Here is a 17,011-nt window from a genome sequence, read left to right as displayed (position 1 = left end):
TCCTGCCGTCTGAGAGGCAGACACGATGGCTTGTCGCTATGAATGTTAAGTTGAGTCATATGAAATTGCCAATATTTGCTGGTAGGGGACTTATAGAAATGGCAAGTTTATGTGGTTCAACCCAATAGAAGGAACCAGGTGAATTTTGGGCGACCTCGCTTCCCCGCTCTGTTTTTCTGTGAGAACCAGGACTTTCAGACAATTCCATCATCTTCCCACCAGAGGATTTAGGTGGAGAGATAGACAAGAGAGAGAACACCTTGGCTTTTCTTCCAGGAACCAGCCCCAGTGCCTCAGTGTGAAACAGCTCATTCAGCCCCCCTCTCGTGTTTGGTTCCTAGTGGCTCCAAAAGCGATATCACCTGTAATGAAGCTAATCCAATGAAACATTCTGCTCTCATTTCTGCCTCCTTCCCATAGTCCTGACACACAGCATCCAGACCCAAGGATAGCATCAAAAACTCTAAAATTATTTTTACCAAGTAGCCTAAAAGCTCCTGAGGTCATCAGAGCCTCCTCAATGGTCAGAGCTGGCTGTGAGAGAAAATGAAAGTATTAGTCCATAAAGGAATTTTCCACATGTGAACCATAAACTCCCACATCCTGCTTGTGGCCAGAGCCAGACTTCCCCAGGGTTGGTCAGATATTCCCCTGGCGGCCTCAAAAACAAACCCAAAGTTCTTCTATCTTCTGTGTCCCTCCATCTACCATCCCTTCTCTTCACCTCCTCAGTCATCTTCCTGAATAAGTTCACTATACATAATGTCTCCACTTCCTCGCCTCTGGTTCAATCCTCCACCTATGGGGAGCTGACTTCTCTCCCTGCCCCCGTACTGAAGGTGCCCTTGCCAGTCAATGATGGCCTCTGGGTTTCTACAACCAAGAGACACTTCTTTTTCTTACGTTACTTGAGCTCTAGGTAGTGATGGGCATTGATTTTTTGAAACATGCTTTCCCCAAACTCTTCTACTCCCCTTTCACTTTTGATGATTTTTATTTCTTTGCTCATTCCTTAGGTGGTATCTGCTTTTCTCACCTTACATGCTCTCCAGGGATTAAACCAAACACACCAGTGGCATCCACCCACAGCCTCTCTAGATGTTGACTCCTAATTCACTACCTGCAGCTTAGATGTCCCTCTTGATCTTTAGTCCATATTCCCAGCCACTTGAAGGACATCCCCCCTCTGCTGGGTCCAGACCCCCTCACACTCAGTATGTTCAAGTGGACACCAGAGTCTTTCCCACCACAATCAGTTATGCCCCATAACTATGGTAGCACTATCCCCCGGCTGCCCAAACCAGAACCCTGAGGGGAATCCTTGACTTTTCTTTTTTATTCTCTACAACCAATCAGTCCTCAAGTCCTGTAATTCTGTCTCCTAAATCTTTCACAGATTCATCTTTCTCCATATCCACCACCTTCTAAGAGAGAGACTTATCAACCATCCCATTTTTTTCAAATCAGAACTTGAAAAACAAGATTTGAGGAAGGATTTTTCTTAACGGTTTCTTGTTCAAGAGGCACTCTGGAAGATTTCATTTTTTTAGGTTAATAAAGAGAGTAAGACAAAGTATTTTGGTTTTTCCAAGACACATAGTCACTACACATATTGGTCAGGAAGAAAATTGTGCCTGGGTTTCTTACCCAACAGCTGTGTCTGTGTATATGTGTCTATTGCGGCGTGACTGGGGTGTAGGGGGAAGGACAGTGTTAGTTTCAGTCCTTACAAAAAGATGGATTTTCTGTTATTAGAATGTGCAGGTGGTCATTCTTTCCTAGCGAATTCATAAATTAAGTGGAGGTAATCTTTGAAGTGGAGTCTTCTACAAACAGTATAAATCAAGAAGTGCTGGACGCAACTAGGAGCATCTGGAACCAGGTACTAATTCTGAGATCTGAGACCTGGACGCATGAGTTCCCTCTAATCATTTCATTCCTTCCCTCCTTCTCCTTTCTCTTTGCTGTTGTTTATTGGGTGCTTAACCTTCATCAGACAGTTTTCTAAGCAATTTATCTACATTTTCTCATTTAATTTTCACACAAGCTTATGAGAGAAGTATGACTGTTATCTCCACTGAACAAACAGAGAAATCAAGGTCAAGCAACTTGCCTGAGATCAGGCAGAGGGAAAGGTAAAGCCAGAATTCAACCCTAGGTCTCTGGTTCTAGACCTTGACCTCTCAACCGCCATAGTATTGTGTTTCCTCACTAAACATTTTCTGTTCTTTGTCCCCAGGGACAGGATGAGAACTTCAGTCAATGTTGTGGGTGACTCTTTTGGGGCTGGGATTGTCTATCACCTCTCCAAGTCCGAGCTGGATAACATTGACTCCCAGCACCGAGCGCAAGAAGATATTGAAATGACCAAGACTCAGTCCATTTATGATGACATGAAGAACCATAGGGAGAGCAACTCTAATCAATGTGTCTATGCCGCACACAACTCTGTCATAGTAGATGAGTGCAAGGTACCTTTCCAATTCATGGATATCGAGACCTGTATATAATAGTGCATGCTTGATTTCTTAAAATGAGCACCAAAGCCCTGCATGTATTACTGTCACATTTATTTTTCTAAAGAATCATGTAACCCAAGCTTCTGTGAGTCCCAGATCATCTAACTCTGTGTCTAACACGACTGGAAATCAACAGGTCTAACAGTGAAAGAGCCGATCAGTTGCTTCTTTCGTCCATGTGATGTAAAGCAGTCATTCTGATTCCCCTATTCACCCACTCCACACATTTGATTGTTTTTCTTGAATATTTTGCCCAAGAATTTGTGGTCTCTGGGGTTTTGCTGGCTTTCAATTTTCTGTTTCTCAAGTGAAGCACCAAGAGGCATACCAGAATCATTTGACTCATATAGCACAAGTATTTCTCCTTGCTGTGGATCATGAATCATGAATGGGTCAAAAATGTCCCCACATAACTATGCAGCTATCTTTGTCTTAATTATTTTTGTGGGAATGTGAGTTTTGACCTGGCAGTCACTTTGTTCCAAGTATGAGAAAAATTTCATGTAAAGGATATCTATCCTTCAGGACAATCATCCATAGATGTCTTCTAAAAAACACTACATTTCACACACTGCCAGGCAGCACCATCTTTCCTGAAGCATGGATGTTCTGGACTCTTCCAAGCTGTTGGGTGCTGTCTTCAAGCTCGATAGGCTCTGTCTAACCTTCTCTGTAACTAACTTACATTGTCAAAGACAGAGTGACATAACCAGAGCGAAGCAAACTTGGAGAAACCCTGGCAGGTGAGCCGAGTCCACTCTGGGGGTTGGGTTGCTAAAATGGTTCCAGGCAGCATCTGAGGACAATTTGAACCCAACACAAATTTCTGATACCTTTTTGACTCCTTTTGATGAGATTGCATTTATAGTTGATTTCTTTCTGTGTTACTTCTGGGTCATTCTAAATATACACAATGGCTTCTGCCAGGCCACTTAGGATGACACAGAAGCAATTCTATTTACTGGACTGCAACATAGGTCCAGAAGTCTCATGGACCAGCCACAGCCTTTTGCTTCTCCCTTCTATATCAAGTACAAGTGTGGATGAAGTAGGGACCCCACCCATCAAGAGGCAATTGCATAACTTAATTGACTCAGTGAAGATGATTTAAATTATTAGAAATTCAGATGTACTTAAAGAGTATACTCCATTCTCCTAGAAAGTTAGTATTCCTCACATCTAAATAAATGTCCTGGATTTTTCCCCATTAAAATGTTGGTTTTGGTCAACAAGGGTCAACATTCCCAAGGAATGGCTTTATGCTCTATTATATTTAATAAGTATTCATTGCGTGCCTTGTGAAGTTTAGTTGAGCAACCCTATCTCATTCCTATAACCATGTGTATTTTGATAATTCATCACATGTTTATTGAGTGACCATTATGTATAAAGCCTTGAATGGGCCATGGGAGATCAAGAGAATTAATGTACGATTTTGTAGTGGCCATAAGGCTTGATCCCAAATTACTGCCATACAAGGAAACATATTAGTATGAAATGAAATGAAATCACATATTTTTAATTTTGCAATGATGTATAAGAAGAATCCTCGTGGTTAATTGTCTATGTTGTGACCCTTCTGGAGCATCTCAAAGATCAGGACACGTATGGAAGAAGAAGATGTGTAGGCAGGGAGATATCTTTATATTTCAGACTTCCTGGATTTTTTTTTCCCTTAAAGGACATCAAGTACATCAGGAGAAATCTGCTTCATTTTTTAAGCAAAACAATTCAAGTTTTAAAAGGAAATGTTTGTCAGTTGTCCCTATCAGTAGGAAGTAAGCCCTTAAGGAGAAGACTGTGCCCCCATTTGTCAATGCTGTGTCCTAGCACCTGAAGCCACACCTGACATGCAGTAGGTGCTCTAGAAATATCTGTTGAATGTAGCTTTGTAGCATCTAGAGCCTATGCTTTAATTCAGGTAACCTTTTTTTTTTTCTGGACAGTATCATGGACAGTGGCTCAGTCTCTCTTCATAATTGGCCACCTAACCAACCATCTATAAATTTGTTGGTGAATTAGCATTCACCAGGTCATGGAAATGATAATGGCCATATTGCTTTAATAAGTATTTGGGCTGTTTGCATTTTTTAGTGAAGGTTAGTTGGTCCTCAGCCGTTGCTAGGTGAGGCAAATTGACTCTTCTCACTCTAGACCAACTAACTGAGTTGACTCTAATGTGAGGAGGCAACCAGAGCTATGGAGATGAATTTGCACACTTTGCCAGAATATCTGAATCACATTTATTCATGCCTTTGAATTTCCTTCTGGCCCATTCTCAATCTCATTGTTTTAAAACCTGAGATGGGAGACATCAGTGCTTACTGGCAATTCCTTCCCTGTTTTCACTTTTCTATTACCCAGGTGGTTAGAGCAGAAGGAGTAGAATGGATCAGGGAGTGGTGTCCCAGATTTCTTTGACCCAGCCAGAAAAAGAAATACCAAAATAGCTGCTCTCCCAACTACTTTTGAAACACAGGCCCCAGCATTAAACAAACAAACAAACAAACAAAACAAAAGAACAACCCTCTCCCCCAAGAGCTGTCTGGTTTTCCAAAGGCACCACACCGTGATTCCTAATTCTGCACAGCCATGGATCTGGTTCCTCACTGAAAGCCAAGTAGGCACATTCAAGGTCGGAGTGAGCAGGCAGCTTTCTCCAGGCAGACAGTGTGTTCCTTCCTGGGGGGGTCTCTCCCCGCAGTTCACTGAAGGGGTAACAACTTTGCTGCAGCTCTGGTCAAAACTTTAAGCACCCCAAGCATTGTCATGTCACGTTGGTCTCTATTTTCTAACTCTTGCATGGTGATAGTAGTTTGAAAGTTCCGCGATAGCTTCTGTATTTTAATTATAGTAACTGCATGGGAGTGGTCATTGCTTGTTGCATGTGGGGGCCTAAGGGGGCTGGAGGAATGGCTAGTTTTTCTTTGCATTCACTTGGTTCATGAGGGGCACTTGGTTTTCTGTTCCTGGTATGCTGTGTGTGTTTATAGCGCATGTGTTTCACTTCCACTCGGGGAAGGCCAGATTTTTTTCAAACGTTGCTGCGTTTGTCATGTCTCCATATTCTAATGCTTCCATAAATCCAGTCCCTCCATTATGTGGAATATCAGTCGTGGGTTTAAGTTTGCACATGACGTTGAGGACAGACAGATGGAAGGTAAGCTAGGAAAAATGTAGAAGTGGAGGGGGAGCCTCCCATTCTGTGTAAGGGTTCAGTTCGCTTAGAGCCGGGGAAGTGGGATATAGACAGTCTGGTGATTCCATTCGATTAGTAAATGATCTCAGGTTTTTAACACCCCCTTTTTATTTTCAATTTTTAAAGCCTGCATAGCTTATTTGGTATCCAGGCCATTGTGCTTTCTGATTTTAAAATTGGACATGTATCAAATTCACCTGGCCTCCTTGCAACTGAACCTTTCACATGCATGAGTAGAACTAGCTGCCTGGCTCTGGATTTTTTCTCTGTGGTTGTATGGAGTAGCACACGGGCACTGTTATCTAAGGACTGCATCACTGTGTGATGGGTCTATGGGTAGTTAGACACCCCACAACCCTAAAAGCATAGTGGAGGTTATCCCCCAAATCGCCAAGTGTCTCCAGGCCCTCTATAGCCCCCAAGGCAAGTAAGTATTTTTTAATGTTCACAAATCAGTGTTGAGTCCCAAGACTAGCTCAGAATCTCTCTGGGAGGAGCAGCATATAAGACTGATATTGAAGTCGCCTAGTCTCACCGGGATCTGTGCTCCTCCATGTAACCCGCGGGTGGTTCTCTGGTGCACGGCCTCTAAGCTGGATGTTGACGATAATTATTTTCAGGTAACTCTGGCAGCCAATGGGAAGTCAGCAGATGGCAGTGTTGAGGAAGAACCTTGGAAACGTGAAAAATAAGGACGTGACTCTCAGCAATTTCTTGAATAAACTCCCCCACGTATCTCATGGTAAAAGAGAATATAAACAAGCTTTCTTTAAAAAGGAAAAAAATACCTATATTTCTATGTTTACTTAATCTGCTCCCCGAGGCTTAGAGGATCTGTTGTGAGTCAGTGATAGGCATGGTGCTGTGTCTTTGCCAAATAATGCTTCGTAACCGTCTAATTTTCTCACCTGTATTATTGTCGGAATGGATGCTTCTGGAGGGACCCGTTTGAATTGAAGACACAGTCTTGCCAGCTTCCCTTTCCCCTCAAGATGCAGGACCGTGGATGCTCTTTCCCCAGGGGATGTGACTCAGGCGCCGTGGTACACTCCAGGGACTTGGGGTAATGAGCAGTTATCTCATGTGTGTTCTCTCTCCAAGTGTTCTCCATGCTTCGCCTTGTTACGCACAAGAGATTCTGTAGGGAGCCTCTCAGAGTAATTCTCCTTCAGTGTCTTGTAGAGTTTGCTCATGTGTTGATAAAAGCAAGTACCCGTCTTAGGGAACTGTGATAATTTATCTTCTGTCTGCTTTTTTAGCTCAGTGTTTCAGAGAGAGTTGCAGTGGGAGCCATACCGTTAAAGACAGCTAGCTATGGAGCCCACTGAGCCTCTGCCCTGTCCTACCTAGTCTGTGAACATTTATTATTGAAATTTCAGAGTATGTTGCATAATTTGCTCTAAATTTGATAATGGATTAGAATGTAATATCCATAGAACCACTGTTATGTTGACAAAAGTAAGAGAGCACAGTCCACATACATTTTAAACAGATTCAGATATTCAAATTCATTGATCTTTGGTTTGCATTCATCTGTCAGAGTGAAATCAGTGAGATTATTTTTGTCTCTGCTTCACTTTCTTTGTTTTACCCATAAAGCTCTTGCTTGGGTTTCTAACAAAAAGACATTTTGGATCCCCAAATTATTTCAGTCATGTTCTCATTGAACTACAAGGCCTAATTATTTTGCTTTTCTTACACATGGAGGACAGTTGTGTTGGCTGGGCCTCTTTTAATACTGTCTCTTGATAAAAACAAAAGACTGTAATTAATCTAATACGTAGAAAGGTTTTTGTTATGTTATTTCAAAGCACATAAAACCAATTACAGGACAGAGTTGGAAGCAAAGCCAGACTTCCTCCTCAGTCTTCTCTGGGGAGAGGAACAGAAAACAAACATATATACAAAATACTAAAAAGGTGCCGTTCTTGTGGCAAAGTCAAGGCAGCCTTGAACTGTGAAGTGGGAACAAAGGATGGCTCTACACAGCTTCATAGACGGGACGTTATCAAGGCTGCCTAAGTTTGGGGGAATAAGTAATATAATTGGAGTAGCACAGTGCCTTGCATGCTGTAGACACCCAATGAATCCTGAATGACTGTGTAAGTTAAATTTTCAATATCTCTACTATCATTTTCTAGTGCATAACCCACAGTATTTTTCTAAGGTTTCTCTCTTTGGGAGTTTGCTGAGAACCTGAACATGGATCACTGAGAAGTAAAGCACATTGGAAGGAGTGTGTAGAACCTTGGTTCACACGGGGGAGGCAGGTGGTCACCTGAGGTCAGCAAATGGATGCTAGATGTTCATGAATAATGATAGTCTAAATTCTCTAAAGAGAGGATATTTATGGACATCACATACCCTTTATCACCTACTCCTTGTAACTTTTCTCTTCCAAATCAGACACCTTTGGAACATACAAAATACCTGAGGCTTCTATTGTTTTTGTCTCTTAAACCCTAGTTATTTTCGAATAAGGATCATTATTGAGCAATACCAAGCAGGATTTTGCTTTTAAAAAATAGCATTGGTCTTCATTTTCATTAGAGGGACAGTGAACAGAGTGGCCCAGGATGTGCTGAAATATAGCTGTGGGAAATGTATCCTTTGCAGCAGATGCTGTGGGTCAGGGGGACAGTTCCTGGGTACAGCTGTGAAACTGTTAAGGGTCATCTGTAAGTGGTTCTCCCAAGCACTTTTTCATGGCAAGAAGGATCTAGGCAGGGCACCTAGGAGCTTGTGGTTTTTGCTGTTAAAGGCCAGCTTAGCCCACATGTACACACTGACATGTTTCTTGAAGGAGTGGTCTCAGGATTGTCTTCCCAAGACTCTGCCTAAATGTCTTCTCTGTTTGCTCTGTCTTCAGCTTTTCCCTAGTTACCCAGTTAGTTTATAAGCATAGAAGGGGACAATGTGTTCAAATGAAACAAAGCGCACAGCTTAGCAAAGCAGGTATTTCTGGTTTGAGACTGTATGCACTAAGTCCCATGAGAATCTACTTCGGAGATTACATTTATCTGGATTCAGCAAATCATGTTAAAAATTAACACTTTCTCCAATTCAAGTCAAGCCTGAAAATCCAGGATGCATCTAGAGCTGACATATGACTATATCCTTTGATTCTTTTTAGGTCTCATTCATTCTTCTCATGCCTGTTCCACTGGGGTTTTCCTTGCCCAGTACATGTGCCATAAACAGAACAAACAGATCTGGAGTATACCTCTAACAACTCTTTCTAAGTAGGATATGTATGATCTGCCCGTGATATATGTAGATTTATAGTAATAGCTCCGACACAGATATAAATGCTTGTAATCACCCATTAATATTTGATGATGCATAAATGTTATATTTATATACAAATATGGCAGGCCAGGTACATATACCGCATCCCATGAGGTCTGTAAGTCGGCTTTGGCAACACCATTGTGTTATAGACTCATTCACTCTTTAGGAAACAGAATTGTTTCAGGAGTAAACCAACTGAGCGGACTTTAATCCTTCCCAGTTTCATTTTTGCCCATTGGGAAGCCCAAGGGGAATCATCATTAGGTTACCTACTTCCAATTCTATGAATCCACTGCAATCAGTGAGAAGAGTGACTTATATCTCAAGGTGAAGCTTTAAGGCAATCACCTAGGTCACACAGATCCTCAGTGTAGGACTTCAGGTGGTGACATCTGAACCAGGAAGCTATCAGATTCCATTCCTTACTTGCTGTTGGGTGTGGAAACATATAGCCTGTGGTCTCGTTTCCCACAGAAGCCATGTCTCATAAAAGGCAAACATTTACTTCCCTTCTCCCACTACTAGTTAGCCTGGATGTTTATGAAAAACTAAAACAAGGATGCCAAGATGCCTAGCTCCTGGATTTAGGCTGGAAGCTGAGAAAGGCTTAGGGGCAATTCAGTTCTTGGGGAGATGTACTCCGGGTAGATAATGCCAGGAATCCCACGACCGATTGATTAGAGGGTCTCAGGTCATTTCCACCGGTGCATGGAGAAGTATGTCTTTTTCCCGTGTGTTGAAAGTCAAGAAGTCCTTCCGGAGTTGGGTAACTCATCTACTGGGTCCCCAGAAGAAAACCCAACCTTGCCATGGTTTCGCAAAGAGCACACTTCCCCTGTGTTCTCAACAGCAAAAGTGATGGTACAATATTTCCCTTTCGTCAGAGTCCAGGCCTCTGCCAGCGCTTTACTTTCCCATGAGCCCAGCAGTCGGTCCGAACAGGTGCGCACACGCTGGGAGAGCTCTTCGCGGCTCAGGCTCCTGCCGGGCAAGTCTCAGCAGCCCTCGCCTGGCCCGTGACCGAAAGTGCTCGCTGTCGCTCCCCGGGGAGGTGATAGCTCTTCCCACTTCGCTGCTCTTAAGCTCTTGGGACCGTGCACTTGTCTGGGTTGCTGGGTTTGCTTTTCCTACTCTTCGGCTGAACTCATTCCAAGCCAAGAAAAAAGGCCAAATGGGAATTTTCCGTTATTATAATACTTGCTTTTTGAGTGACAATAGTAGGACCTGGGAGCCTAGGAAGGTTAAGTTTAAGCTAAAAGCCTGCATTAGTTCTCAAGTGCGAGTTTTGTAATTCCACTTGTCAGAGGAGATTAATGGTCTCCGTATCTGTGGTAATTTCTGGCTAAAACCTGAAAGAAAGGCTACTGAGTGCCAACCCGGGCAGGTCGCGTTGTCCGCAGGTTGTACTCCTTGAATGGAGTGAGTTCAGAGCTGCTTCTGATTTTCCCTCCTTTCCCCTCCTGTCTTTTTATTCTCCTTATCATTGTTGCCTCTTAAGGGACAGTTTCGTAAATGACCATATGAGTGAGTGCAAGGGTTGGTTTTAGAATAGATGACAGGGAATCTTAATTGAATAGTATCTGATTTTATAGCATAAGAGCTATTTCGGGTAACGACATACAGATGGTGAGAAACAACGCAGCTGAGTAGAGGAAACATTTGACTTAGACTCTGCCGGGTGTCAGCTGGATAACTTACACAAGTCACTTTATGTCCCAGCCTCCTTCCTTCCCATACATAAAGAAAAGGGGTTGGGTTAAAGGATTAAAACCCCCTTCCAGCCCTAAGAATCCATGATATTACGATTTATTTAATTTTTCTTTAAGAGGCTTATTACTATAAAATACGACTTTACCTTTTAAGTCAGAAGGCCCCACAATAATGACGAACCAGTTTGGATTTTTCACATCCTCTTTGGGGGAAATTAAATTCAAGCCTCTCTCTTTATATGATGGATTACAACAAGCTTGGAAGATGGCCACATTAATCCAACACTTGGTGTTTTGAAACACAATCAGCCATAATTTTATAAAACTGCTCTTTGCTTAAACTCACCGTCCCAGTCGAAGTAGTGATTCAGCTCAGGAAAAAAATGCTGCCTGAGTCACCATGAGGGGACTGGACACATCTACGGCCTCACTCAGGCTCTTACATCATTCCTGCTGTAGCAGCAGAGCCCACTCCAATACCCAGAACAGTTTTCTCCAAACAGTGCTAATTGCATTCGGGAGCCTTTGGCAAATAAACCTGAGCAGTCTTATGAAACTTAGTGCAACACTTGCACAATAACAGCGACTGTCTGTAAATACCTTCCCTCTCCTCCCGTGTGCAGTCATACTCGCCCATGCCCAGGTGAGCCCGGGGCAAGTCCTTTCTCTGGTTGAGTTTATTCTCCATTTTTCCTCTTGGTTTGCATCACATCACGGGTAGAGAAGCTCTATCTGACCAGAGTGGAGCTGTGCTGGCTCCCACTGCCCTCTTTAGTGCCTGCAGAGTGTCTAGGATTGATAGAAAGCCTGGTCTCTATGCAAGGTGCAAGCCACCAGCCGTGGCCTTTGAACAACCTGTTGTGCTTTTTTGCTTCTGCTGCGACGGGCCACTGCTTGCATCCTTGCCCTTTGTCCAAACTTTTGCTAAATATGGAACAGGTTTAGTATTCATCGTGTTGTGAGCACCTTTACCACCAGAGAAGACTTCAGCTCTTTAGGTTTTGAGGAACCATGTATAAAAGTAGGACTAAATGGATTAGGCTTGCTTTTTTTTTTTTAATTTAAAATTTTTAGTGCAGAAGACCTGAAGCAAGAGCAGCAAGAAAACACTATTTCTTAACTGACCCATATATGAACCCATAGGAAAGTAAGAGAAGCCTCCACGTTCTTATTTCAGTCATTCTAAATAATATTCCAAATAATTACTCATCATTCCAAATAATTACTCATAGTTTTTTGCTATGCCCAGCCTCGCTCCACCTTCCTACCTCCAGACCAAGTATCTGTTGAGATATTTTTAAAAGTCCTGATTGTTATGTAGGGCCCTTCTGTGCTGAGAATAACACCTGCTGCTGGGACAGATGCCACCGCTTTGCGGAGTCGGCACTGGACTGAGAGTGTGGGTAGCAACCAGTCTCCACATCTCCCGGAGACGCCCCAGTTCCTGGGTGAGTGCTGGAACGCAACAGCTCCTGCCACCCTTGTCATCATCCCCCGTGGGGACAGGGATGTGCAGTTAGAGCCTCACTCCTTCGGGGCTCTGTTTCTTCTCATGGCAACTACATAGCCTGCCTCAAACAGCCTGTTGCCTTTGCCGGGAGAGAAATGCACACGCTAGCCAAGGAAGTTGGCCTAGCATGTCTCTGGGGTGTCCCCCCGTGGAGTGAGCTCCCTGAGATGTGTGACCAGAAAGCTGACACTCTGGGTGCTTGGGACCCAGGAGCATTCTGTTCGGGTCCTTACTGGGAACTCATCCTCTGGCATCCGGATCTTTCCACACACCCTTCCTCCTTCCCCTGGTGAACCTCAGCATTGTATCTCCATGTTGCACAACACAGACCAGATGATCTGGTCACTGCAGAGATTTGTATATAAAAACTACTTTTGTGAGGATTTTTGTATACTGTTTTTCTATTTGTTTTCTACAGCTTGAGGAGAGAGCTGGCAAACTGTGAATCTTATTTGATCTTGCTGCCAGCAGATATATTTTGGCTTCTTCATAAGAGTCTATGTTACCAGGGCCAATATACTGCCCTCCGATCAGTATTATACCCCAAACTCACAGATTCCTCCAGCCAATCTTACATTCTTTTTTTCCAACAAATCCCCGGGTTTCTTTGCTATTATTTATAAAGAGCATGAGAAAATGTATTTATAGTCCTGGATATTATATGTTTAATATTGATTTAGCCTTTAATAATGGTATAGGTTTCTATCTACTCTTCATAACTCATAAAGAACTCAGTGTAGGCTGAATTCCTCTATTTAGTATCTGTAATTTTGCAGACAGATATTTTCTTATGGTATTTTCTATACAATAACCACATATGTAGAATTGTCATCAATCAGAGCACAAGAAATTTCTACAGCAATTTAGAGCTATCAGTTGCTTCCTGAGCATACAGCCACATTTAAAAAATGTAAGGACCCAGTCCTTTACCGTGTAATGAACAAAATGACCATAAAGAACAAGGAATTGCTTAACTCCATTAGCTGGATAGAATCTGCATCTTAACAATTAGTCTTTGTAATCAAGGGATGGTGCTGGTTTCTTATTTTTGACACCAGGCCTTGTTTTTCCAGCTAAGCATTCTAATTTGTACTTTTCTCCAAGATGAAAAATAAAGTGATAATAGCGGGGCTACGTCTGTATCAAAATCTCCCATGCCTTACTAATAATTTATGTAAAAATTGGCTTAGAAAAATTTGAATAGCAGAGATTGAGGGTTAGTGCTAAGAAGAAAATCAGGACAGATTTGTGGCAGTTCTTTCTTGCCAAACAAATTGGTTATAAATCTCACATTGTTATGTGAATTGAGCACATATTTTTAGGGGGGAAAAAATGAAACAATATTGGGTCCATAGGTGGGAGCTTAAAGTCACACTGAAATTGTTTGGAAGCAGCCCAGGTAGATTCCATCCTTGGGTGAATAACAATCTATGTAATTTCCCCAAAAGGCAAACCAATAGTCACTTCAAAGACAAGGGGGGGGGCCTTCCTTCTGCCAAACACACTTTCCGATATGGTTGTAGGGCTAGTGTTTTTGCCATGTTTTAAGGCATAGTCAGTTACATAGAAAGTGCACTGGGATATATTTGAACTTGCTGCTCATTAAGCAAAAAGATTAGAAGTTCCCTCAACTGGCAACGATTGCGCCTGTGGTTTTTAAGTACAGATAGCTGTCAAAGCATGAAATTCTTGTGTGTACACAGTAACACTTGGTTCACGCATGAAGAACAGTGCCTATGCACTTGTGTAGCTATAATGTAGGTATCTATGTGTAATTTCAGTGAAATGGTGCATAGATGGAATTTAATTTAAATGTTAATTTTGGTTGTTCATCTAAATGTTGTAGACTGGTTGATTGGTGTTTCGAAACCCTTCTTTTCTTTCTTACGTACCCAGTAGTGAATGATTTCTCCTTTTTCTTAATGTGATTTGGGGATGTATATCAGTGAAGAACTTATCTATGAGTCTTTTGTACCGATGACTGTTTGAAAGTTTGCGTGCATCTAGCACCTTTTTAGATATGCAATTCAGAGCAACGGAGGGTTCGATGTAGGCCATGATTCTTAGTGAAAGGTCATCTGCCATCTGTCTAATGCATGGCAGGTGCAACTGTGGAGCTTTTTGATTGTCTAAGCTTAGCTGGGTTTAGAACGAGGATATGTATCTACAGCCCTCTTCTGCTTGGCAGATTGGGCTCAGAGAGACAAAAGGTTAGTCTGCTTCTGTGCATCATGTCCTTATGTAAAGGTCTGCCTCTCTGATTGCCAAATTCTGATTGTGTTGCTCACGGCTTAAAGGTTCTGAAGAGCCTTGTCTCCCTTGGTTTCTTGAGTCAGTATACAAGAAAGATATTTACTGACTAACTGCCATGCAGGCCAAACCCCACAAAAGCACAGTTCTGGCAGTGACTGCACAGTTGTCTGTAGAAAGAGCACTAGAAGCACAGGAATGGTCAGTGTACAGGTTTTGGGGCTGCAGAAAGGCAACTTATCAAGCACAGATCCCACATATGTGAAGGGAGTATGAACGCTACCTAATAGGCTCTGTGTGCATGTCTTGAGTGATTGAAGATGAGATTAACTAATGCAATTATACACTTGCTGCCTAAAACACACATTCTGTCTGATTATCACTAAATGAAGTGCTGTGGGGTCTATAGCTCCTGTAGCCCCTTTCTCCTCTGCAAGGACTGAGAAGAATGGCCACGTGCAGTTGAGAATGCTGTTCTCCTCTCTTTCCACAAGAGGAGTGAAGCCTAAGAGATCCTTTGAAGGCACAAAGCACATTAATTTTTAGTGGAGTGAGGGGTCTAGGTATGGTAGACAGCCACATTTTCCCTTGAAAATGTGACTTCCTCAACTCCTGTCAAATTCAAGGTAGAAACCTTGTTGAAAGAAAACTAACCTTTGGGCAGGATTCTCTCTGAAGACTCTTGTGTGTCCAGAATGAAAGATAAGAATAACTGTTTTCCTCATATTCACAATCCCCAATGGCCTAAAGTCATGTAGCATAGAGCATCTATAGCACATAGTGTTTAAAGACTAATAGATGAAAAAAGATAAAAACTTCAACTAATTTTTTGGGTTGTTTCTTATACATGGTACTAGGAAATGCCTTGTTGGCAAAGCACATTTTGGGTAGTTGAGGTCTTTCGTGTTCACCTTTAGCTTTCTAAGCTTTCTTACAATGTGGACTGATTACTGTAACATTTCATGTGTAAAATAACTGGATATTCTTTATATACTGGAAATAATCTGTGAATCCAAGATTTCACTAAGTGTTTTAACTTTTGTGTATATATCTCTCATCAATAAATGTGGATTTCAATTTCTCTTGGTTGTTGTCTTGCCTTCAATTCCCATTTTAAACTAGTGTTGGTTACCTAGTAAGAGCCTCCAGTGTTTCTTTTGGAGAAATTTGAGGATTTTAAAATGCAGTGTCCAAATTAATATTTTCTAGGAAGCCTAGATATATACTGGAGTCACATGATCTAAAATTAGTGAGTTGGACAAGTATGGTGTATAATCAAAATGACCCCTGTGGATCAGTTAGTATGGACTGACCCTCAAATCTCAGCAACTTAAAACAACTAAGATTTCTTTCTTTCTCATGGGACATATCCATCACAAGTTGACCAAGGGACTCTGCTCCATGCCATCCTCACTGAAAGAGGAGCTTCATCTGCATGCTTTTGCAGTTGCTAAATATAGGAAAGAGGGAACATGGCAAATCCTACTGACTCTTAAAGCCTCCTCTCATATGTCACATACCTTACTTCTGCTCCTATTTGAATGGCCAGGGCAAGTCACATGGCTCACCTGACTTCAAGGCAGCAGGGAAGTTCAGTCTTACCAGGTGCCCAGGAAGAAAACTGGAAGTAGTTGTGAATAGCTGTAATGACTATCAGTTTATAAAATTTCCTTCCATCATTCATAAAGGATAATGTCCAAACACGTAGTCTTTCAGTAAGTCCAACACAGCATGTCTTTCTTCAGGATTGGAAATCATTGCTATGGAAGTAAGTGGCAAGCAATTAACAGCCATGTTGTAGAAATAAAATGCGTGGTCTTCAAAAGTAGGATCATACTCAGCATAATGAGATTCTCAGGCAATGAAAGGTATACATACAAGAATGGAAACCCAGTGAGAGAATGGCGGGTTCTCTTTTTACACTCCAGGGCACCCCATATTCAATAGAAAGGCTTGGATTAGAATTGTTCTTATTTTTCTTTTGGGGGGAGGGGAGAAGGAGGCAAATATTTGTTTTTAAATAAGTAAAATACATAGATGTGATACATTACAATTCTTTTCACCAATGTCAACAACTTATTTAAATTGCTGATGAAAATAATGGACACTTCATTTGAAAGGACACTTTTCTCCTTCCTTTGGAGTCAAGTCTACAACACATGCATGTTCAAAATGTTATTAAAATCTTATTTGTAGAAAATATGTTCACCAATAAAAACCTAAGCTGCCATTTTGTTTTAAAGCAGCAAAGAGCCACAGATCAGAGCTGTGGTAAACTTAACACATTAGTGTGGATACAATTTGACCAATATCAACCACTCTTTCAAAAAAGGACATGGCCAGAGGGAAATGTGACTTTGCTTGCTTAGGGAGTGTGGTCCCCACATTCTAATTTCTTACCATTTCTTCTAGAACGGAGATATTTATTTCATTTATTGTCCTTGTGAAGGCCAGTGAAATATTGCTTTTATTTACCACTGCAAGGAAAAATTAATTTGAGGGGTGAGAGTGGAAGGAGGAGTTGTGGAGTAGG

At 41.9% G+C, this 17,011-nt stretch overlaps 1 protein-coding gene across 9 annotated transcripts in view; it reads left to right on the top strand.

The window, feature by feature from the left end:
* The window catches only part of SLC1A2 (solute carrier family 1 member 2), a gene marked incomplete at its 3' end in the record, with an annotated part of 120,756 nt that extends 105,197 nt beyond the window's left edge, over positions 1-15,559 (top strand). For 8 of the 9 annotated variants that reach the window (XM_081152986.1, XM_081152989.1, XM_081152985.1 and 5 more), the window contains exons 10-11: positions 2,240-2,471; positions 6,339-15,559. In XM_081152986.1, the coding sequence (XP_081009112.1) occupies positions 2,240-2,471; positions 6,339-6,410 (304 nt within the window). Of the gene's footprint in view, positions 1-2,239; positions 2,511-6,338 lie in introns of those variants that run through there. The other variant, XM_081152983.1, reaches the window with a different exon arrangement.
* Positions 15,560-17,011: the final 1,452 nt, after the last annotated feature.

The sequence above is a fragment of the Miniopterus schreibersii genome (assembly GCF_964146895.1).
Source record: "Miniopterus schreibersii genome assembly, chromosome: 12".
Lineage (NCBI taxonomy): Eukaryota > Metazoa > Chordata > Mammalia > Chiroptera > Miniopteridae > Miniopterus > Miniopterus schreibersii.
This window is presented reverse-complemented; position numbering and strand designations above follow the sequence as displayed.